Here is a 23442-nt window from a genome sequence, read left to right as displayed (position 1 = left end):
GATATAGCTGAGAATCTCAATTATTACTCAGTAAAAACGTGTATGTGTCGTTTTAATTAAATCTAAGCAAAATTCAACAATTTTGAGATGTTCAGTTATTTAAATTTACACACTTTCGTTTGGGATAAATTAAGCAATGGTTTGTTGAGTAGATTTAACAAAAAATGTATGAGTACCAAGAAAATTTAAGAAATCTAATAGATTTAACTGATGAAAGCATTTTCATTTTAATCATTGTACACTTCCGCCCATAATCCTTTGTGCCACGTGCAGGACACACACGCTTCATGAGTGGACGATCTCCATTTTGTCAGAGGTAAGATTTCTTAATTTGTTCGAATATAAGACACGGTTTAAACAATAACGTATATCGGTTTTGAGTAAAGGTTTTAAACAGTATGATACGTCAAAATTAGATTAATAATGATCACTGTAATGATAGTATCGTTTTTTTACACAAATGGCAGTTAGTGGACTGCTAGCACAAGGTCACTTTCCAAGACTTCACGACTGTGTTACTGAACAGCTTTAACTAACCACATGTTTTACCGTATTAAAAAATATCAACGATATATTCCGTTGAGTTTTAACGTATTTCATCCACTTTTAAAAGTTCATGAAAAAGTTTTGCGCTCAGTGGTGAGTGATTTAGTTTAAATCATTTGTGCCGGATTTTGTCAGCCACAGTCAGTTTTTCAAAGCTTTTGTCTCGATGCGGTGGTTTTCAGTTGTGGTTAATGAAGCTAAAGTGACTCAGTCCAGCGACATAACTGTTTTTTCGCGTCATGCTGTCGGAGCCCCGTGACTGTGGCGTTATTTTTGTGCCACTATTCTGAGCGCACGTAAAAAAGAATTTCAGGTGCAAGTGTTGCATTTTGAGGAGAAATTTATTTTGAGTGAAGAAAAGCTAAATTTGAGTGAACAAAATTCATTGCTGCGTGCAAAAAATGTATTTCACCGTTTGCTATTATCCATACACACACACACACAATAGCAGCTCCTCTCGCTCAGTTTTTGCATTTGCGCTTGCTCGCAATGTGTTGCTTATACGCTCTCAACATTTCTGCCCGTGCGCGCTCAACTCTTTCTGAACACTGTTATATTTGTGCCACAAAAGCAGCCAATCAGCCCTACCCTCAAACGAGGCAGTGGCGAAGGAACGCGGAGTGGCGGAGTTTGAAATATTACTCTTTCTGGGTCACAAAATAAACTTTTAAGATATTTCCATGCGAGAAAGTAGCTGTGTAAACTTCAAATATTTGCTTGATTTGTCAAGACATCGCATATTTGCATAAGTGTTCTAACGTTTTGTGTTTGTTTAGAGGCGTTAAGTCAGTGTCAGTGAGTTTATATTTACTGTTAAGAGTAAATATCTCACATGAAAATTTGTAGAATCATTATTAGAAAATAACAGTAAACATCCTTATATGTTTTGAAATGTGTTAATCTATTGGAATGACTGCATATCAAGTGCTCACATTTGCAATTTTGAAAAAAGGGGGAAGAATTATCCCCTTTTTAATCTAATAAAGAGTTTCCTTGTGTTATATAGGAACCTCACCTTTAAAATTTTTGCATTAATTTAGACATGTCTTTAACAATCTGCGTGTGTTTGTGTAAGTTTTTTATTTTGGAGACTGCTATTAATGATAATGTTGCTTTCCTTTCAGGTAATGGAAGATCCCTCAACTTAAATTCACCTGATCGGTATGTAGACTGTGCATTATAAAGTAAGTTGTGATACCATGTTGTATTAAATTAAACTAATGGTTTTGAAATTGAAGCAGCAGAAAATTATCAAGTTGACCCCACTTAATCTAACTTATTTGTTTTTGTAAAAATAATAAGTAGAAAATAATTGCTTATTATTTGTAGGATTTTTTTTCTTCTTCTCTATAATCTCAACATCAAATGTGTATAGATACCCATGCTCTTACATTTGTCATGAAAAACTATTTAGATTCTTACATATATATTTTTCCATCACTTTAGGACCTGGCAAATGGGATGGCAGTGTAAGATATGCAAATCTTTTTCTACTACAAAGGGGAATCTACTACGTCATTACAGATTACAACACGCAACATTTGGTCGTGGACAGCACCAGCCATGTCTGTATGGCAGTTGTCCTTGCACATTTAAAACACAAGGAGCCCTTCGCACACATTTGTCCAGATACCATGCTGCTGAAGAGAGTCCAAGGCCTGGAGTGATCACTGCATTTAAGTGTTTGGCTTGCACTGCTTTTTGCTCTACTCAGAAGGACTATTTTCAACATATAGGAAATCACTTGAAGAGACACGAAACTGTATTTTGCGTTTTTAATGGATGTGACTTTCGCACAAATATATACAATACATTTCTAAAGCACAAAGGCAGGAGACATACATGTTGCTCCTTAACTGATTTTAAGAAAGAAGTCTTGGAAAGTCATCCTAGTCAGAACACTGACCATTCTGATGTCCCTGAACTCAACAGTGATGAATGCTCTAGTGATGTTGATCCAGAAAGTGCATCTTGTACTGTTCTTCAAGGACTGGGCTTACTTCTACTCAAGTTAGAAAGCACTTATAATGTTTCAGTGAGGTGCATTGATGCTTTGGTTGAAGATCTGTTCTATATTTCTTCTTCAGCATCTGTAGAGGCAGTTAAAAAATATAATTGATTCAGCACTGAAATCTAACAAATGCACAGTTGACCACACTATCATAAAGGACTTGGCTGAACAGTTGTACCGCTCTCATCCCATTAGCAGAGCTCTTGGAGCAGGCGGGCCACTTGGTTCAGCTTTTAAGAGAAATAAGTATTTTAAGGAGCATTTCCAGTTTGTGGATCCTATTGAATATATTCTTGACGCTGAACAAAAAAAGAGCTTTCAATATGTACCAGTTCTAAAGACTTTGCAAGAAGTACTGAAGAACAAAGATATTGCAGTGGAAGCCTTTTCGAGGTGCTCAAGTAGCACTGGGCATTTTAAGTCCATTTTTGATGGTACGTGTTTTAAGGACAATGACTTCTATGCTGTAGAAGAAACAAGACTCTCAATAATAATTTATGTTGATGATTTTGAGGTGTGTAACCCATTAGGAACCTCTCGAAAAAAACATAAAATAACTGCAGTTTATTGGGTTTTGGCCAATTTGCCATTGAGATTACAGTCTGCCTTAACATCAATACAACTAGCTTTACTTTGCAAATCTGTTGATGTGAAACAGTTTGAATACAAAGTAGTATTGGATCCACTTTTGAAAGATCTTGTCACTCTTGAACAGGAGGGGGTTTTTATTTCATGTTTAGGGAGAAATATTAAAGGCGCCCTACACTGTGTTGTAGCTGATAACCTTGGTGCTCATGCAATTAGTGGACTTGTTGAAAGTTTTAACGGGCCATATGTTTGTAGATTCTGCCTTGGACATTCTTCAGAGTACCAGACATATGAAGTACGGTCTGGGGTCTTCCCACTTCGAAAAAAGGATGACTATGTTTTACACGTGCAAGCTGTCAAAGAAAATCCAAATTTAGTGCCTCATTTTGGCTTAAAGCGGTCATGTCCATTAACTGATCAACTTAATAATTTTCACTTTGTGTCTGGATACCCACCAGATGTCCTTCATGACCTTTTTGAGGGAATAGTGCCAAGAGAGTTAGCATTGTGTTTTCAAGTTTTTTTGAAGAAGCACTACTTCAGTTTGACTGAACTGAATAATATAATCACACGTTTTCCATATAAGGGCTCAGACAAATTGAACAGTCCACAAGCAATCCCTTCAAATTTTGCTGGTCGCAAAACTATAGGAGGAAATGCTCATGAAAACTGGGCCCTAATACGTTTGTTACCGCTCCTTGTTGGTTTACGTGTACCTGAAGATGATCCTGTTTGGCAACTTCTTCTGACTTTGAAGGACATTGTTGAGTTAGTGGTTGCCCCTGTTCACACAACACAAAGTATTGCCTACCTTGAATTTAAAATATCTGAACATCGTATCAGATATTTGGAAGTTTTTCCTGATCAAAGGCTCACACCAAAACACCATTTTTTGGAGCACTACCCTGCTTTAATAGAAAAATATGGGCCATTGGTTGGAGTATGGACAATGCGCTTTGAGGCAAAACACAGATTTTTCAAGCAAGTTGTGAGACACACTAACAATTTCAAAAATGTGTTGCTGACCCTTTCTACAAGGCATCAAATGATGATGACATACCACATGCAATCAAAAGAGGTGAAACCTGCCCTGCTTGTCACAAAAATATCCAGAATGCCTGTAGATGTGCTGCATCCAGACATACAGGCAGATTTAAGAGCAAGATCACCATCTCTGACTTGTGTGCAGCTTGCCACCACTGTCACCTACAGTGGAACAAGATACACTGCTGGGATGATCCTGTCTAATGGTTCAACATGTGGACTACCAGACTTTGCTGAGATAACACAGATAGTCGTTTTGGACAATTGTGTATATTTCATTGTGAAGTTACTTGCTGCATGGTATGTAGAGCATCTGAGATCTTTTCAACTGGAGGACACTGGCAAGATCAGTCTTTTGGAGCAGCAGAAACTTGGTGACATGTGGCCCTTGGCTTCTTACAATGTGGGAAGAAAACGCTTGGTAACCCTGAAACGTTACATCTGCTGTGAATAATAGGTAAAAAAAAAACAAAACGACAACAACAAAAACTTGATAACATGTACATCTCCCAAGTATTTGTTTTTTGCAACATTTGGTGTGTTGAAGTGTGCTTTTTGTTTTATAGTTTTATATCTCTACTATTGTATAAATGAAAAGTAATAACTAATTTTATTTAATTGAAGGGAAATTTAACTCTGCCCATTTACATTTTATTCTAGGTTGAACGAGATGGAGGCTAAGCTTCGTGTAATTATTGATGACCAAATCGAGAAGTTGGTTCTTCCATCAGGGATCCCACCAACATTGGAGGAGCTGCAGAGTGTTGTGAAGGATACTTTTGGGATTTCAAATGACTTCAGTCTTCAGTATTTTGACCCAGAATTTCAGGACTACTTCACTCTTCACAGAGCTGACCAGATAAAAGACAAAGACACTGTGAAGGTTGTTGGCATCACCCCGGTCATCCTAAGCTTGACTCCGGTTGATGACAGTTTTGGCAGCCCCTCTGGCCAACTGTCTGACTATGAGTCCTCATATGCTGAGTCAATTGTATCCAATGCAGACTCTGCTGCAACCACTTCTTCTCAGGACACCATTATTCTCAAAAGGCAGAAGACCACAGAACGTTGTGAGCCCTGGCCAAAACAGTTTCCCATTCCACAGTTTGCATATGAAACTGAGATTTACCTGGAAAGAGCCAATGAGGAGTATAAAAAGAATGGAAATCTTCTGCCCACCTCCAAAGTAAAGACTGATATTCTTGAGAAGTTGGCTGAAACTGTATTTACATTTACAGCCTATCCTTCAAGTGCACAGGTTAGTTATGTTGCTGAGGCACTTGTGACAAAATACCCTTGTCTCAAGGAACCTGCCTCTTTCTCAGGTTATTATGGTTGGCAACAAAGCATCAAATACAAGATGGCCAATTATCGTACAAAACTTAGAGGGTTTGGTGTTCCTGAGTTGACATGCAATGCCATGAAACACAAGAGTCCAGGTGACCAGAAGTCTGCAAATAAAGTGAAAAAGCCTCGGAAAGCAGAGGTAAATTACCTTCCGCCATATCCAGCAGGTGAAGATGAGGACAGTCAAGAAGAAGAGAGAATTCAGTTGCTTACTGAAGTCAAGAAAAGAGACAACAACAAAGTGATAAAAGAAAAAATGGCTAAAACATTTGCACATAGACGACATGAAATTGTCAACCTGTCCCCCAGCATTGAAGACATCAAAGCCAGATGGCCAGCTTTGTTTGAGGCATCTCATGTGAGTTCCAAATTCATTTTGGGTAGGCTTTTGGGTTTTTTTAATGTAATCTTTCAAGCTTCAAATAATTTGAGGCTTTATCGTGTTTTATTTGTCATTCAGCTGCAGGATGAGTTCTACAGGATCACCCTGGTACACCTTGAACCCAAATTCATGTCCATGCTGGATGAGTACACTCCCAAACTGTTGGCCCTTTTCCATTCCAAGGGGGGAGCCATGGGATTGAAGTTGCAGGCTATCATAGCCAAGGTATTTTCCACAGACATTTCAGCTTGTAATTTTATTTAAAGAATTATTTTGTCAAATTTCAAGAGTCATTTGCATGGTGCATAGCTCCACTAACTTGTTTGCATGTTTTTGTCAGTGCAAGAGGACGTCACTGATATAATTAACAACACAATTATGGGTTTCATGTTTTAATTGTATTTTAAATACATGTCTGTTCTTAGTAAAAAAAAAACCCAAAAAACCCCACAAGTACAGGTATTGCTGGGGTTTTGTTTTTTCCCAAGAAGGAAAAACCCTTTCTGACAATCATAAACTAAATTAAATAAAAAACTAAATGACTAAATTAAATTAATTTACTAAAACGACACATTTAAAGATTGAAGCATACAACTTGTTGAAGCATACAACTTGGAATTGTCTTTACCTATACTGTATAATGTTGACAATACCGTTTTGTTGACTGTCAGCACCCAGGCATGTGCATTAACATCAGCTACTTATCCCACATAATGTTCCATGTGATGATAATTTGATATTTAACAGTTTTTTTTAATACTGCCAATTCTCACAGTTTTGTCTTAATAAATGGTCACTTATCTGATGGTAATTTTTGGAATTCTTGCTCATTTTCAGTCACCAAGCAATCCTAGCAATAACATAACCAGAAATCTGGTTATTCAGTGCTTGATGGTGTACCTTGGGGAGTCCATTGATCAACTGATCAAAGAGTACAGTGTAAGTGTTGAAGTAGAAACATTATTCTGTTTTTGTTATTCATATGTGTTTGTGTATGTGTTTGTCAATTTTCAAATAATTTGAGATATTATCATGTTTTATTTGTCATTCAGCTACAGGATGTGTCCAGGAAATATTTCATGTGTGCAATTACAGTCAGAAAAACCCATGTGTTTGTTGTTTCAGGATGCTGATGAGGACAGTGTGTCACAAGATCTTTCTGAACAGAGGATGAAAATCTACAAAATCAAGGCTGTTGGATCTGAGGAGGATGACATTGGCATTGTGCTGGAGGGTGTGAGAGTTATGCCTGCTCTGGGTAATTTTCCAAGAGCATGCGCAATGCTGGTTGGATTGACATATGCAGTCGATCTCGCCTATCCCAAAGAGCTAAAATACACCTTGGAAGTATTCCAGAAACTTTTCCTTGAACTGGATTGTGCTAGGCTCTCACCAAAAGTGAACAGCCTCAAGAATAAGTTATTGGCTTAAACGAGGACTCTGAAAGAATGAAAGGGAAGTAAGCTCACGGAAAACTTTTTTTTGTCTTTGTTAGATGCAGCTATGTTTTCAGTTTTCAAGTTAATTTCAACTTATTCATATCTTACCCAAATGACCTGCAATGTGTCAGGCTGTATTTGTGCTCTTTATTTTAATGTTTGTTTTTTATTACCTACAAGTTTCTTAGGAATATTCTGTTTGAAAGGCAACAAATTGGAGGAATCACTAGTGAAGCTTTTCTTTGTTTATAGTGTATGTTACTATAAAACATTAGTTTAAAACAACTTTAAAATTTAACAGAAGTGCAGTCCTATAGCTGTAGAAATGTTACTTCCTCTTACATGTGTCTTAGATTTTCTCGGGTTAAACATCCAAATTGGGATAAAAGGTTTATTTACATTATTGATATACCATGTACATGAGTGAAAAACCTTTGTTCTACATTTATATTGAGTAATTCAATTTTTTTTTAAAGTTTTTCTTAGTCAATCATAAATAAGTAACAGAGATAAAGGAAACAGTAAAGGATATTCAAATTTCAGGTTCATGTTGATATTACAGTCTAGTCTAAAGATTCATTTCTTTTTTACAAAACTGGTTTACATTCATGCAGTTCCTTTATGTTGCTGTTGTTCTGTACACAGAGCTGTGTGATAAACTGTTTATGACACTAAAACAAATTTACAGCAGGGGAATATATTCAGGAGATCAGGACATTGTTGATAAGAATTCAGTGTATACGAGCAGAAAAATGTTATATTATAAATTACCGTGTTTTATTTTCCACAATAAAACAAATTACTGTTTTGATGTTTTCTTTGTGAAATTGATTCATTTTACTCAGAAAATAAGTTAAATTCATTTGATTTTCTCCTATTATTCAGTCATTATTTTTAAGGTTTATTTGGAAAATTATTGAATCCAATTTTAGTTTTACTGAAAAAACAAAAAATTTTCATTTCTTTGTAATGGATATTTTAGGAGGTTTTTACTAAACCTTTGCCAGATAGTTAGTAAATTCAAAGTAATTTTTCTCAGAGACTTATTTCAAATCAATAATTTTTTTTGTTAAAGTTGGGCAATTTCAACCTTCAGTTTGAGATTTTGTCCCTAAATCCAACACATATTTACAGTTTAATTCTATTAATATCTACTTTTGTTTTCAATTTGAATTTAATTAACATTTTCTCTAAATTTTACATAAATCTTTTGAAATTAAAATCTACTTAATTATTTTAAGTGTCACTTTGTTGCCATAACTTTTTTAAGTAACCTCTAGTCACAGTTTTTACAGTGCATAAGCATCTGCCTGAGTGTGCAAAAGCAATTGCAAAATGACGAAAACAACCAGAAATTGCTGTTATGATGTGCACAACTGACTAGAGGTTATAAGAATTGAACGGGCAGTTTTGAGAACTTCAATTCTGTTGTGAGAAATGCATCAAAGCAACTGAGAAAGACTGTAAAATGTCTTGCCTTATTGACCCTGGAAATCAGACTCCATGTTTTAAGGGATACATGAGTACATGTGTTACATTGACTTCACTGATCATTCACATATCAGGAAGACCTTTTGTGAGGCTGGATTAAAACATCTTTTGCCCCTGGTAACAGACCAGCTGGATGCCCTGAATTTTGCCTACCATGTACACATAGGTGTGGAGGATTCTCTGATCCACTTCTTCCACAGAGCCGACTCCCACATAGACAAAGCCAACATCACAGCCAGGATCATGTTCTTTTGACTGCCTTTAACACCATCCAGCCTCTCCAAATTGGGAACAAGTTCAGGACAGTGCAGCTTGATGCCCCCCACAGACTCCTGGATTATGGAGTAAATAACAGACAACAGTTTGTGAAGACCTGGGATTGTGTCTCAGAGATGGTGGTGAGAAACACTGGGGCACCTCAGTGAACAGTGCTGTCTTCCTTTCTGTTTAGTCTCTACACATCACATTTACTGGTCAACACCAGCTCTTGCCATTTACAGAATATTTCAGAAGACTCCTCCATTATAGGATATATCAGCAACTGAGATGAGTTGGAGTACAGTGGAGTAGTACAGGACTTTGTCTTGTTGTGCAAGGAGAACAACCTGCAACTGAACATCAGCATGACAAAGGAGCTGGTGGTGGACTTCCGGCGTGACAAGGAGCCCCTGAGACCAGTCACCATCCAGGGGAAGGAAGTCAAGGTGGTGCAAGGTTAAAAGTACTTGGGGGTATTTGTACCTCAACAGCAGACTGGACTGATCAGCAGCAGAGCAGTGCTGTAAAATAACTGTCATAGTAGACCCTACTTTCTGAGGAGGCTCAGGTCTTTTAGTATGTTTAATCAGTCAGTCGTGGCGAGTGTGCTTTTCTACACTGTGGCCTGCTGGGGAAGTGGCATCAGTTCAGACGATGCCAAACACCTGATCAAACATCAGGAAGGCCAGCTCCTTCACAGGACTAACCCTGGACACACTGGAGGCAGTAGCAGAAAAGAGGATGCTGACAAAATTGGACAGTATTATGAACAATTCTGCCCGTCTGTTTCAAGTGGCTCTATCCTGGAGCACATCTAGCTACTAGCTCATTCCACTACAGTTTGCTAAAAAAAAACACTACTGGAGAACGTGACTGCCTGCTGCCATCAGACATCACAATGCCTCCTTCTGACTTGCCACCCCCACCCACAATGATAACAAAACCCATCTTTGTAATAATACTTAATTGGAAAATGTGGTGCTAACTGCTACTGTATCTGCATTACTTTCACTAATCTATTATTATCAGTATTTTTTTATTTCCATAATACTACAATATTTTGTTTTCAGGATATTCTCTTTGTGTAATGTGTACTTTTTATAATGTGTTTGCACCACGTTTATTTGTTTGTACTATATATACTGTATGTTAATCTGTACACTACATTCTTGCTTCTTATTTAAAATTTCAGGCATAGAACAAAATTTAAAACTAACTATGAAAAAGTCTGCAAATCACTTAGTTAATAACACTGCTTCAGGCTAAGGACCAAGACCTGTTGTCAGTGATATAAAAATGGTCAAGTCCTGTGGTCAATACCAAAATGATGCAATGCACATGTAGTCCAGTCATACTTGTATAGCTTAGTTGAACAGGATGGCATGCAAGTCCAGTTTGAATAATCAGTAATCAGTAAAGAACTTACCAAGAAATACCAAGCGGTACATAAAGCTAAATTAATAAAATATTAGTTGTATATATATTTGTATTTCTTTGCCTACATGGAGTGCATTTAAAAACATATAATGTATGGTTTTATTAACAGCATTAACCCGCACTCCACAGAGACAAAGAAATGCCTGCAGAATAGTGATGTCAGGATTGATACACTATATGGACAAAACAAACAAACAAACAACAAATTTATTTTTGTATAGCGCATCTGTCACGTTGCAGCAAGAAGGCAAGCTGGGAAGCAGGCGAACGAAGCCGTACTCGGCAAAAGACAAATACGGGCAAATGGGGTTTTAATAGGCAAAAGACAGATAGGTAGGGACATCTACGGACACTACATAACAATACAATGACGGATCTGGGGAAGACTGACTGAGACTCGGACTAAATACATGAGACAAGGCAAAAGGAATAGGTAACAGGTGATGACAATCAGGAGTCGACATGAGGTAATGAGGGGGCGTGGCACACACGAGGATCGTTCGGAGCTGAACGTGACAGCATCGCAACATTACATCGTCTCAAAGCGCTTAACAGCATCCCCACCCAAAGCCCCCAGTGAGTAAGCCATAGGTGACAGTGGCAAGGAAAAACTCCCAAGAAGGAAGAAACCTTGGGAGGGACCAGACTCAAAGGGGGAGCCCATCCTCCAGGGGCTGGCAAGGAGAATCAAATTGGAGACATGGCTAAGTGCCACACTGTCTAGATAATAAGATTTTAGACACAACCGGGGATCAGGGAGGTGATGACAAGCTGGTGCCGACGCTCCCTCCAATCGCCAGGCAACCAGAAGTAATGTAGCGGGTCATACATGGAAGATGACACAGGCAGATGCAGGGATGTCATTGTTAGTGGCAACGTCACATGTAGCAGGGTGTGCTGGATATCTTGATAGATTGAGGTCTCCAGGCAACACCCACAGGAGGAGTAGGGGAAATAAAATGTGCAATTAGTCAAAGTAGGGGAGAGTATAGGCAGTGCTAACAGTTAGGTGAGTGCAATATGAAGTGCAATGTGCAAGCTCCGGCAGATATGGCTATGGCAGCATAAGTAGGAGGGAGAGGCAGGTGGGAATGCAGGCATGGGGAGTCCCTGAAATGTCAGCACTCCAATCCCACAAGCGACTGTGAAGCTAGAGTGACAGCTCTGTCAATTCAGTTTATCTAAAGCCAATGGCACCGATCCCCACCCAGCTCTACACCTCACACTATAGGTCTGACTGGGAGTGAGGAGTTAGCTAGAGCTAGAACTAGAGTCCCTATAAGCTAAACTAAGCAGGTGTGTTTTTAGTCTAGACTTGAATATTGAGAGTGAGCCTGAAACCCGCACATCCGGTGGAAGACCGTTCCACAGCTGGGGAGCTCTATAGGAGAAAGCTCTGCAGCCTGCCGTAGCTCTTCATACCCTAGGTACTAACAGATATCCCATGCCTTGAGAACGAAGCAAGCGCAGAGGGTTGTATGAGGTCAGCAGATCACTAAGGTATTCTTGTGCAAGGCCATTCAGTGCTTTATAGGTTAATAGCAGTATTTTATAGTTAATCCGAGACTTAACTGGTAGCCAATGAAGGGAGGATAAGACCGGTGTAATGCGAACAAATTTTTTAGTGTTTGTTAGAACTCTGGCTGCTGCATTCTGTACCAGCTGAAGTTTATTTAAGTAACCAGACGGGCAACCAGAAAGGAGGGCATTACAGTAGTCCAGTCTGGAAGTTACAAAGGCATATATTAATTTTTCTGCATCATGAAGTAAGAGCATCTTACACTGCTAGCCCGGATTTTGTATCTAATTAAACAGTTTAATTGCAACATACTTAAATAATTTAAGATTTAGTTCATTAATATAAAAATGCAAGTCAATTTTACTACGTTTGTAGACATAGTGAAATGTGTTAATAAGTTTAAGTTTAATTAACTAAATTTAAAAAGTTTTTGATTGACCACGCCCCCTTTACCCCCCAGTGAGCAGTTTAGAAGACGCCATTTTGTGGTTGCATATGCATTTCATTTTATAAAGTTGTTGGTGAGCAGTTAGAATGTAAATGTTTTATCCCGTTTTTGTTTCATTTTTTCAATCGAGAGGTTGTTTGTGAGTGCTGGAAAACACTGTCTTAAATATGTTTCCGCTTTTTTTTTACACGGGTCTGGCTTGAACACCTGGAAGGAGAATTTGGCGGGCATAGTCGTGGCATCGGCTGTTCATTTTTGCTGTTAAAGTTCTTGATTTCTCACTCTCACGTGGCGAAAACGATTCCACATATGTGAAGCGTTTTTCGCGGACGCTTAATTAATTAGTTTATTGTTCACTTTTGTAAATCGAGGGGTTGTTTGCCAGCACTGAAAAGACATGGTGGTATTTTCACCCGCCAACTAACGGTGCAAAGTCTTAACGTTAACTCCCATGAGGCGAATTTCACGGCCCTTTGTCAGCGTTGTATTTTTCTTGCTTTTTCATTGAGGGATTGTTTGCGAGCATATGAAACATAACAACAGGTCCTGGCGTTTTCAGCTAACTAGTTGATTTCTGTTACTGGCTTACGGTAGACACTGTCCCGTTTAAACCCCTTCGAGTTGGACACACACACCGTGGTTTCAGTGGAGCAGACTGTGTGACAGGACGACCACAGTTTAATTAATCAGGTGAGTGAATTTAAACTTTAAAAATCAAATTTTGTTTCGATACAGACATGATTTAAGATAGAATAAGCTAAATGAATGTATAAATGCAAACACAACTGGATGCTTTCTAACATTAAACTTTGTTTGTGTTTCAAGTGACAAGAAGGCATGTATTGGAAATGCAAGTATTGTCTGTCTTCTACTGAAGAAACAGTCACCTATATCTTGGATACCATTGAGGTAAGCAGATAAACATCCTAAATGTCTGCTGCTAATTTTCAGAATCATTTAATGAATATTTCCCAGACGTTTATTTTCAGTGTTGAATATCGTCCTTACTAGTTACAGTTTTTCTCAATTGCTTACACACTATTACCAGGATTATGAGCTAAATTTCCAAAACCATTACGCCACCTACCAAAAAACACACCCATTTCCCTAAACTGTTGACACTAATTCCCCTGTTTTGACACATGATTCCAATTTGTTGAACTGTTAGAGCAAAACTCTACACACAAATCTCTTCAATTCTCATTGCCTAAACCATGTGCTCATTTACAAAGCACTTCAGTCAATATTGTTCACTCAAGTCAGCACAGCTTGAACCCAATTAGCACACAATAATCCAGAGGAAAACACAGCCGATCAGAATTGTTCACACACCAATCAGAACCTTCACTTGTTACATAAAAGGGCCATGTGTCAGTTCACTTGTATTGGAACAATGGATCTACAAAGACCTGAAGGTAGAGGAAGGGGACACAGGAGAGGAGATGGAAGAGGAAGGGCAAGGAGACAAGTGGTTTCTGATCAGATTCGTGCAACTCTAGTTCACCATGTTCTTATCCATGGGTTGTCCATGAGGGAAGCCAGGCAAAGAGTGCAGCCGAATGTGAACCGCTTCACAGTAGCCTCTATAATACGGACCTTCAGAGAGGAAAATAGTTGGTAATTTACATACTGCTGTTTAGTATAACATTGGAGTGCAGTATTCTGCGCTCTAACAGTATATACATGTACTGTAGCTGTTTGCTCTATTGTATGCTCTCCAAAATGCATTGTATTACTGTACCATATCACATACAGGCGTTACTGTGTGCTCCTATTTTGTAAAATGGATGGTTTACTGTAATCCCATCAGTAATTCTATTACTGTATTGCAGAACTGAAAGGCGACCACCTAACGGAGGCAGAAGATGGCTATTCTCACAAGAGCAAGAGACAGCCATCGTCAATATGGTCATAGCCAACAATCTGATACGCTTGCGTGAGATACAAAGGCGAGTTGTTGAGGATCAGGAAATATTCCAAGGCATTGATTCCGTCAGCATCTCAACAATTGACCGCATTCTTCGGAGGAACAGGTTGAGGATGAAACAGGCCTATTGTGTTCCTTTCGAAAGGAACTCTGATAGAGTCAAAGACGAACGCATGGAATATGTGCAAGTATGATTTTTCATACCATATTTGAATATATTTATGCATTACAGCTGTGTATATACTGTAGTATAGGCCATATTGTGCACTACAGCAATGTGTTTCTGAGTAGTAATTTATTGAACCATTTCATTTCTTTTGTAGAGAATATTTGACATAGATGCCAGAGAGACTCCTCATGAACTTATCTTTGTTGATGAAGTGGGATTTACAGTTTTTCTCGATTGCTAAAACACTATAACCAATCTTTTGAACTAAAATTTCAAAACCATAATGCTATTTTTCAAAAAGCACACCCATTTCCCTGAACTATAAACACTATTCCCCTGCTTTAACACATGAGTCAGATTTGGTGAACTGTTACTGCAAAACTCTACACACAAATCCCTACATTTTTCAGTGCTTACACCATGTGGTCATTTAGAAAGCACTAGCATTCAATAATGTTAACTTAAGTCAGCAGAGTTTAAGCTCAGTTAGCACACAATTAACCAAGTGGAAACACTAGGAGTCAAAATTTATCACACACCAATCAGAAACTTTGATGGATAGATAAAAGGGCCAAAGTCAGCTCATTCAGGTTTAAAACAATGGATCCAAAGAGATGCAAAGGAGGAGGTCGAGGAAGAGGAGTAGAAGGAGGTCCAGGACATCAGGGAGGACGAGGTGGAGGAGGAGGTGGAGGAACATAATTGGCCATCGGGCTATTGTAAATGTCCCTAGTCAGCGTGGAGGGAATGTCACTATGTGCGCAGCCATCAGCCAACGAGGGGTACTCCACCGCCATGCCATTCTAGGACCCTATAACACTATGCTTCTCCTTGCTTTTCTTGATGGTCTAAGACAACATATGTTCCAGCTGGACTACAGGGAACCAGCACAGCCAGAGCAGCCTCACTACATTGTTGTAGTGAGGCTGGATAACGTCAGCTTCCATCGCGCTGCTCTGGTGCATGACTGGTTTACCAATAACCCAAGGTTTTCTAACATCTTTCTGCCTGCATACTCTCCCTTTCTAAACCCGATAGAGGAGTTATTTTCGGCATGGCGGTGGAAAGTGTACGACAGAACCTTATGTCCGTGTTCACCTCCTCCAGGCCATGGAAGAAGCCTGCCTAGACATATCAGTAGATGCATGCCAGGGGTGGATCAGGCATGCATGAGGATTTTACCCCCGCTGCCTGGCTAGGGCCAATATAGCCTGTGATGTGGATGAGATTCTCTGGCCTGACCCAGACCAAAGACAGGATGCTGAGGTGGAATAATGTTTTTGGTGTGTGTTGTACTGTATAGTACATGAATAAAAATGTGTCACTGTATATACATTGGTTGCGTCTTTTGTGTTCATCATGTGAAAAGATTTTTGAGGGGAAGAACCACAAGCAACATAACTTGCCAGTTTTGGCAATATTGTTTTTAATTTATTGCACCACTGTGTAAGACTATGTTGTAGTGTGTGTGTTTTTGAGGCCTTGTGTGTGATGTCTGTGGGCAAAGTTTGGTTTTTCAGCAACAGTGAATGGTTTTGAGTGTAGAGCTTCATTTTGACCTGAAAATACGATGTTTGGGAAATTGGGTGAGACGTTATGGATTTGTGTTTACTGTTTTGAGAATACGAGGCATAGTTTCAAGAAGTGTGTTTAAGCAATCGAGAAAAACTGTAATCTTACCAAAAGGAGGAGAAGGGGGAGGAACATAATTGGCCACCGGGCCATTGTGAATGTCCCTGGCCAGCGAGGAGGAAATGTAACCATGTGTGCCGCCATCAGCCACAGAGGGGTCCTCCACCACCATGCCACCCTTGGTCCATACAACACCATGCATCTGCTGGCTTTCCTCAATTCTCTGAGAGATCATTTATACCAACTAGACCAGATGGAGCCACCACAGCCACAGCAGCCATGCTACTATGTCATTTGGGACAATGTCAGTTTCCACAGGACTGCTGTAGTTCGTGACTGGTTCACAAATAACTCGAGATTCAGCAACATCTTTTTGGCAGCATATTCTCCCTTCCTAAACCCCATAGAAGAGTTTTTCTCGGCATGGCGGTAGAAGGTCTATGACCGAGACCCCTACATCCGTATTCACCTCCTCCAGGCTATGGAGGAGGCCTGTTCTGACATTACAGCTGAGGCTTGCCAGGGGTGGATTAGACATGCAAGGGGTTTCTTCCCCCGCTGCCTGGCTAGGGCTGATATAGCCTGCGATGTTGATGAGACTTTATGGCATGACCCAGACGAGAGAAGGGATGCTGATTGAAGATGAATGTGTTTGTTTTTGGGTTTTTTTTGTTACAGTAATGTTTTCAATGACCTATTGATATCTGATATTGGTAATTCCATGCACTGCATTCTATGTTCTTTATCCATTGCATGTTTTTACTGCTGATTTACTTTTTCCACTCAGTTTCGGCTTTTGACTACAGTACATCCAAGAATTTAAAAAATATGAAAATGTTTAGGTGTTGTGTCTTTATATTGTGTGTGTCATGTAGAGAGTTTTGTCATGGTTGCGGGCATCTCGGGCACGGGAACGGGGCATGATGCACAAATAAGGGGCGGACGACCCACTTGCGGCTCCAGCAAACAAAACAGGGTTTTAATCAAAACAGAAAACACTACAAACACAAAACCAAAAGGACCACGAGGGGTCAAAACTAAACAGGGAGGAATAAACTAGACTAAATAACACACATGGAAAAACTAACTAGAAAAGCAAGACACTAAAGTAAAATCCAACAATGGGGAAAACCAGAGACAAGGGCATACCACAGACAACCGTAGACATCAGAGACACGAGCTTAGACAATGGTTTAGATACAAGACACGACGCGATGAACCAGCGGGGAACAGAACAAAGGCAGGAACTAATATACTACGGGGGTAATGACTAACACAGGGCAGGTGAGGCTGATTAACAAAGACTGGGGAAACAGGACACAGGTCAAACCAATTAACTCAAAGAAACTATCAGGGAAACTAATAACCAACCAAGGAAACAGAAACTAACACTGGGGAATCTAAACAGGTAAAGACACAAGCAGAAGACACAAGGAACAAAACCAAAAACCACACACAAAATCACCAAATACAATAACTAGACAAACTTAACTGAAACACTAGGGAGCAAAATACGAAAATAGGAGGCAGGATTCAAACATAGGACAGAAGGGTACTCAGGACAGAAGGGTACACAGACAACCACATGCTCTACACATTGAGCCACAAGACCAGACAGGTGACAGGGGAGAAACAAGGACTGACGTATGGACGGGATGACCAGCACCACCTGCTGGTCAAACGGGGAAGGGGCACGGAAGGACCACAGCGGGAGGCCGACCCTGACAAGTTTGTTCTGGGGACAACAATTATTCCAAAATATGCCATTATTCATTGCAGTAACAGGTTTTGGAGGTATTGTTTTGAACTGATCTCACTAGTGTGTAATTCCTATTTTGTAGTGTATATGCATTTGATGCTTTTTGTGTGATTACTGAAGGCAGAGTTTGGTTTAGATGTAGGACTACATGGTTTTGAGTGGAGAGTTTGTTTTTGACCTGAACAGTGGAAGTTTCAGTAGTTGAGTGAGCAGTTAAGGATTTGTGTTTAGAGTTTTGGGAAATTGAGGCCTAATTTAAAGAAATGTGTTTTAGCAATCAAGAAAAACTATAATGACAGGCTGAAGCTGTTTATTCACAATTTGTTTTTTTTCTTTGTTAGGATGTCACTGACGAGGACTCGTACAACCAAATACCAGTAGGAATCCTCTGTGTTGATGGAGGAAGTCCACAGCTAAACCCTTCCAGAGTGTGCATCATCTTGGAAGGCAATTCAGTGATGGAACCAGACAACCTGCCACAGGCCTTCTGTCTTATTTTTGGGCTGATATATGCCCTGCACTTGAACTACCCAAAGTGTATGAAAAACACTTTCCATTTCATCCAGCAGGTATTTCTTAACCTTGGAAAGGTTGACCTGGCACCCAAAATTCAATCCTTGAAAAATCAGCTTGCAGTTACAGTGTAAAAGGGTCTAATCCACAAGACATTGGAATGTTTGTTTTATTTATTTTTATTTTTAAATTCCTTAATTCAGTGTGGGGGAGAAAAAAATACTCAGATTTTGTTTAATAGATAAGTGCTATAGATAAGTTCACAATAGTAAATATATGGTGCTTTTTTTTTGCAAAAAAGGACCCTAAAAGCACATTTATAGGACAACAAAAAAGTGATCAAAATACTGCACCCTGCAGCAGTAACTAGAACACTAGATCATTGTGAAATCATTATAAGAAACAAATTTTCACTTGCTTTGTTTAATGAAAATGCTTGTGTTTCTCTTACAAATATGGTTGTGCAAAGTGAAGTTTTAATTTTGATCAGCTGATCCATATTTATGCCTCTAAGTTCTCTTAAAAAGAAACTTTGTACTTTTGATAATAAGCTGTGTAAGCACCAGTGATGCGCGGGTTGACCCGAAATGAGCGGGTGCCCGCGGTCACCCACGGTTACGAGTCATCCAAAAATATTTTTAATGATATTCGGGTCGCGGTCGGTCGGGTCGTTTGAAATAAAGATGCCAATTATTGTGAACATTTATTTATGGATATTGTAGCCTCAGTCTTTGGTTTAGCCTACCTGTTTTTGTTCGTTTAAAATGCGTTAATAAAGACTTTATTAACATATTCTATGCCTGTATTTTGTGCTTGTGAGAGCTTCAATTGGGCATCCACATGGCGAAATAGCCTAAGCCTACTAATACAAGTAGGTAATCCTTATTTACCTTTTGAATGTTGAGCGTTATTAATTGTTGAATAAATGCTGATGCGGGACAAAATTCCCGATTTCCCAACACGTTGAACTGAGCAATGCCATTGAATCATTTTAATAGGTTACTTTTAAACGCATATAGCTCAGTAATGTCAGTTTTATGTATTTTCTGAGAGGGGGTGGGATTTTGTTGGGAAAGTCGGGGGAGAGACGCACACTTCGATTAGACTGGATAAACACATGCAGCATCTTAATTAAGAAAATTAAATGAAATAAATGAATAAATCAAGCCTTTATTACATAACACTAGGCTATAAAAAAAATGCGGGTCAGGAAGCGGGTCGGGTACAATATATATATATATTTTTTTGCGGTCCGAGTTGCGGGTGGGTTATTGAAAACGTCGGTCGGGTTCGGGTTGTTTATACATTGACCCGCGCATCACTGGTAAGCACATGTACAAGTAAAATTTGGCAAATAATTTTATAGGTGATTACTCTGGTTTTAGACTGGTTGTAAAAGATGGTATTTTATTTTGGAAATTGGAATGTATACCTTCTCATCCTTATCGCATTAACATAACTAAGCTTCACAATGCCAATATGTTGAACTTGGGTGTACAAGAAAACAATTTATTACATTTGCATAGACTTGTATATGTAAACACAATGTATTCAATACAGTACTGTCACGCTCGCGGGTAGGCGAGCAGGGAAGCAGTCGAGAGCAGCCAGGTAGTCAGGGAAAACGGGGTTTATTTGGGAGCAGACGAACATCGACGGACACTGCACATGACAATACAATGACAAATCTGGGGAAGACTGACTCAGACGAGGACTAAATACAAGAGACAAGCTAGACTTAATAGGACACAGGCGATCACAATCAGGGCTGAACACGAGGTAACGAGGTGGGCGTGGCACACATTAGGAGCGGACGGAGCGGGGCGTGACAGAACCCCCCCCCAAAGGCGCGCACACCGGGCGCGCCCGAGAGGAGGCGACGGACGGGACGAAACCGGGAAAACAGGACCTGGAAAACAAAAGCAGAACGTCAACCAAAAACAGGGAACAGAACGGAGACGCAGAACAAGAACAGGGACGAGAAGAAGGACAAGACACGACACAGAACAGGGAAGGCGGACAGACAAACCAGGAAGGGAGACGCAGAAGAAGAGGAGAAAGGCGGAACAAAAGGGCCAGGAGTGAACGGAGGAGACAGAGAGGGACAAGGAACAAAGGCAGGAGGGACAGACGGGAACGGAGGAGGAACAAGGGGAGCACGAGGGAGCCCAAGCGGGCGACGGGCAGCGGCCGGAGGGGCCGCAGGGGAGAAGGAGGAGGGAGCAGGAGGGGACCACCCAGGGGCCAAGGGAACGGGACGAGGGAGTGACGGAGGGGACACGGAGGGAGCAGGAGGGAACACCCGGGAAGGCAGGCAGGAGGGGGAAGCCGCGGCAGGCGGAGGCGCAGCCGTCCGACGCCCAGCCGGAGCAGGGGGGCCCGGAGGCGACCGACAAGGACCCGGAGGCGGGACCGAGGACCGGCACCGAGGATCCAGGGGGGGACCCGGAGGGGACCACCGACCCCGAGCCGGAGGACCCGCAGGCAGCCACCGAGCCACCGCCAGGGGCAGAACGGGCGAGCCAGGGGGCAGGGCGGGCGGGACCCGGGCCCTACGCCTATGTCCCCGTCCCTTGCCGGATACAGAGAGGCGGGGTCCTGGGGGGCGTCGGCTTTGCCGGGGTAAGGGCGAGGGAGTCAGGGCCTCTAAGGAGGCAACAGGCGGGGCAGCCGGAGCCGCGGCCTCGGACAGGGCCGCGGGCAGGACGGGAGAGGCGGCCTCGGACAGGGCCGCGGACAGGTGGCCAGCAGGGGGCGCCTCGGCGGGCGCCGCAGTCACTTGGCCAGCAGGGGGCGCCCCGGCAGGCACCTCAGTCGTGCGGCCAGCAGGGGGCGCCTCGGCGGGTAGAGCTGAGGCAGCTGTAGGCGTGTGACCAGCAGGGGGTGCCTCAGCGGGCGCCGCCATCACGTGGTCAGCAGGGGTCGCCTGGGTAGGCGCCTCGGGTATACAGTCAGCAGGGGGTGCCTCGGCGGGCGCCTCCGGCTTCCGGTCAGCAGGGGGTGCCTCGGCGGGCGCCGCCAGCACACGACCAGCAGGGGGCGCAACCGCGGCCACCTCACGCAGCTCAAGCGCCGGCCGGACAGGCAGTCCAGGAGCCGGCAGGACGGGCGAGACAGGCAGTCCAGGAGCCGGCAGGACGGGCGAGACAGGCAGTTCAGGAGCCGGCAGGACGGGCGAGACAGGCAGTTCAGGAGCCGGCAGGACGGGCGAGACAGGCAGTTCAGGAGCCGGCAGGACGGGCGAGACAGGCAGTTCAGGAGCCGGCAGGACGGGCGAGACAGGCAGTTCAGGTGCCGGCAGGACGGGCGAGACAGGCAGTTCAGGTGCCGGCAGGACAGGCGCCGCCGTCACGTGGCCAGCAAGGGGCACCTCGGAGGGCACCTCGGGTATGCGGCCAGCAGGGGGCGCCGCAGCGGGCGCCGCCATCACGCGGCCCGCAGGGGGCGCATCTGCGGCGGGTGCCGCCATCACGCGGCCAGCAGGGGGCGCATCGGCGTGCACCTCCGTCGTGCGGCCAGCAGGGGGCACCGCGGCGGGTGCTGCAGCCAGAGTGGTGGCAGCTGCAGGCACTGCAGGCAGAGCAAGCAGGACAGGCGGGTCAGGTGGGACAGGCAGGACAGGCGGGTCCGCTGGCAAAGCGGCGGAAGCTGCAGCAGGCGGTGCCGCGGGCAGAGCGGCGGCATCGGCAGCAGGCGGTGCCGCGGGCAGATCGGCGGCGGCAGCAGCGGGCGGTGCCGCGGGCAGATCGGCGGCGGCAGCAGCGGGCGGTGCCGCGGGCAGATCGGCGGCGGCAGCAGCAGGCGGTGCCGCGGGCAGATCCGGATCGGCCAGGTCCGGAGCAGGCAGGAGGGGTGCCGAGCGCGTTGGCGCGGTCCCTTTAAGGGCTCTAGAGACCCGGGGAATGCCGTCCCGCACAGCACGTATCCCGCCTAGACCCAGGCGCTCCGGCCGATAAAAATAAGCCTCCAGCGGAGGTGGTTTCTCCACGTGGAAACTCGCCAGGCGGATAGCAGCGGAGTCCTCCCAGGCGGGGTGCAGCGAGCAAGCCCCCAAGAAGAGAGTCGGGGCGGCTTCTTCCCCTTTTCCCCTGCGCCTCTTCTTCTTCTTCCTTCCGGGACCGGTAGGTGGGGGCGGAGTTACCTCTGTGCAGGCGAGAGGCTGGAGCCGCTTCTCTTTTATCTGGCGGACGAGCTGCCGCAGGAGGAAGCGCACTTCCGCCGTCGCGTGCGCTTCCGTGGACGGAGTCACTCCCTGTAGCAGGGTCCAGCTCCGATCCACGAGGGCGTAGCAGCCGGGATCTTCTCGGATCTCCGGCAGCTCTCGCCAGTTACTCACCTCCTGCAGCAGGACGAGCCATTGGTCCTCGTCCTGCCGCGGTGAGTCTTGCGGGAGATTTGTCATTCTGTCACGCTCGCGGGTAGGCGAGCAGGGAAGCAGTCGAGAGCAGCCAGGTAGTCAGGGAAAACGGGGTTTATTTGGGAGCAGACGAACATCGACGGACACTGCACATGACAATACAATGACAAATCTGGGGAAGACTGACTCAGACGAGGACTAAATACAAGAGACAAGCTAGACTTAATAGGACACAGGCGATCACAATCAGGGCTGAACACGAGGTAACGAGGTGGGCGTGGCACACATTAGGAGCGGACGGAGCGGGGCGTGACAAGTACGTTCATGTGCAAATATTTGTTCAAACGAACTTCTATTATATAGGAATTCTATATTTTGTGATATAGGAATTGTTCACACATTTTGCAAGTTAAGCATTTAAAACTAGGGTCGTTATTAGCTTTGTTAAGAATGCACTCTTATTAGAGAGAAAAGTATAAAACCTGCTTAAAAATAAAACTTGTTTTAAACTTGTCTTTACTGTACTGTTGTATTTTGAAATGAAAATTTCTAAATGAAAAAATGTTTCTCCATGT

The 23442-nt window shown here is 42.8% G+C and overlaps 1 protein-coding gene across 1 annotated transcript; it reads left to right on the top strand.

Annotated features, from left to right (window-relative positions):
- Positions 1-291: 291 nt before the first annotated feature.
- Positions 292-7383, top strand: LOC140593601 (uncharacterized). The gene is made up of 5 exons (XM_072718516.1): positions 292-316; positions 5701-5894; positions 5997-6143; positions 6756-6857; positions 7044-7383. Exons 2-5 carry the CDS (start codon positions 5793-5795, stop codon positions 7347-7349), a joined length of 657 nt encoding a protein of 218 aa, XP_072574617.1. The 5' UTR covers positions 292-316; positions 5701-5792; the 3' UTR covers positions 7350-7383.
- Positions 7384-23442: the final 16059 nt, after the last annotated feature.

Source organism: Paramormyrops kingsleyae, chromosome 12 (assembly GCF_048594095.1).
Source record: "Paramormyrops kingsleyae isolate MSU_618 chromosome 12, PKINGS_0.4, whole genome shotgun sequence".
Classification (NCBI taxonomy): Eukaryota; Metazoa; Chordata; class Actinopteri; order Osteoglossiformes; family Mormyridae; genus Paramormyrops; species Paramormyrops kingsleyae.
The sequence above is the reverse complement of the archived record's forward strand: the minus strand, read 5'-3'. Positions and strand labels throughout refer to the sequence as shown.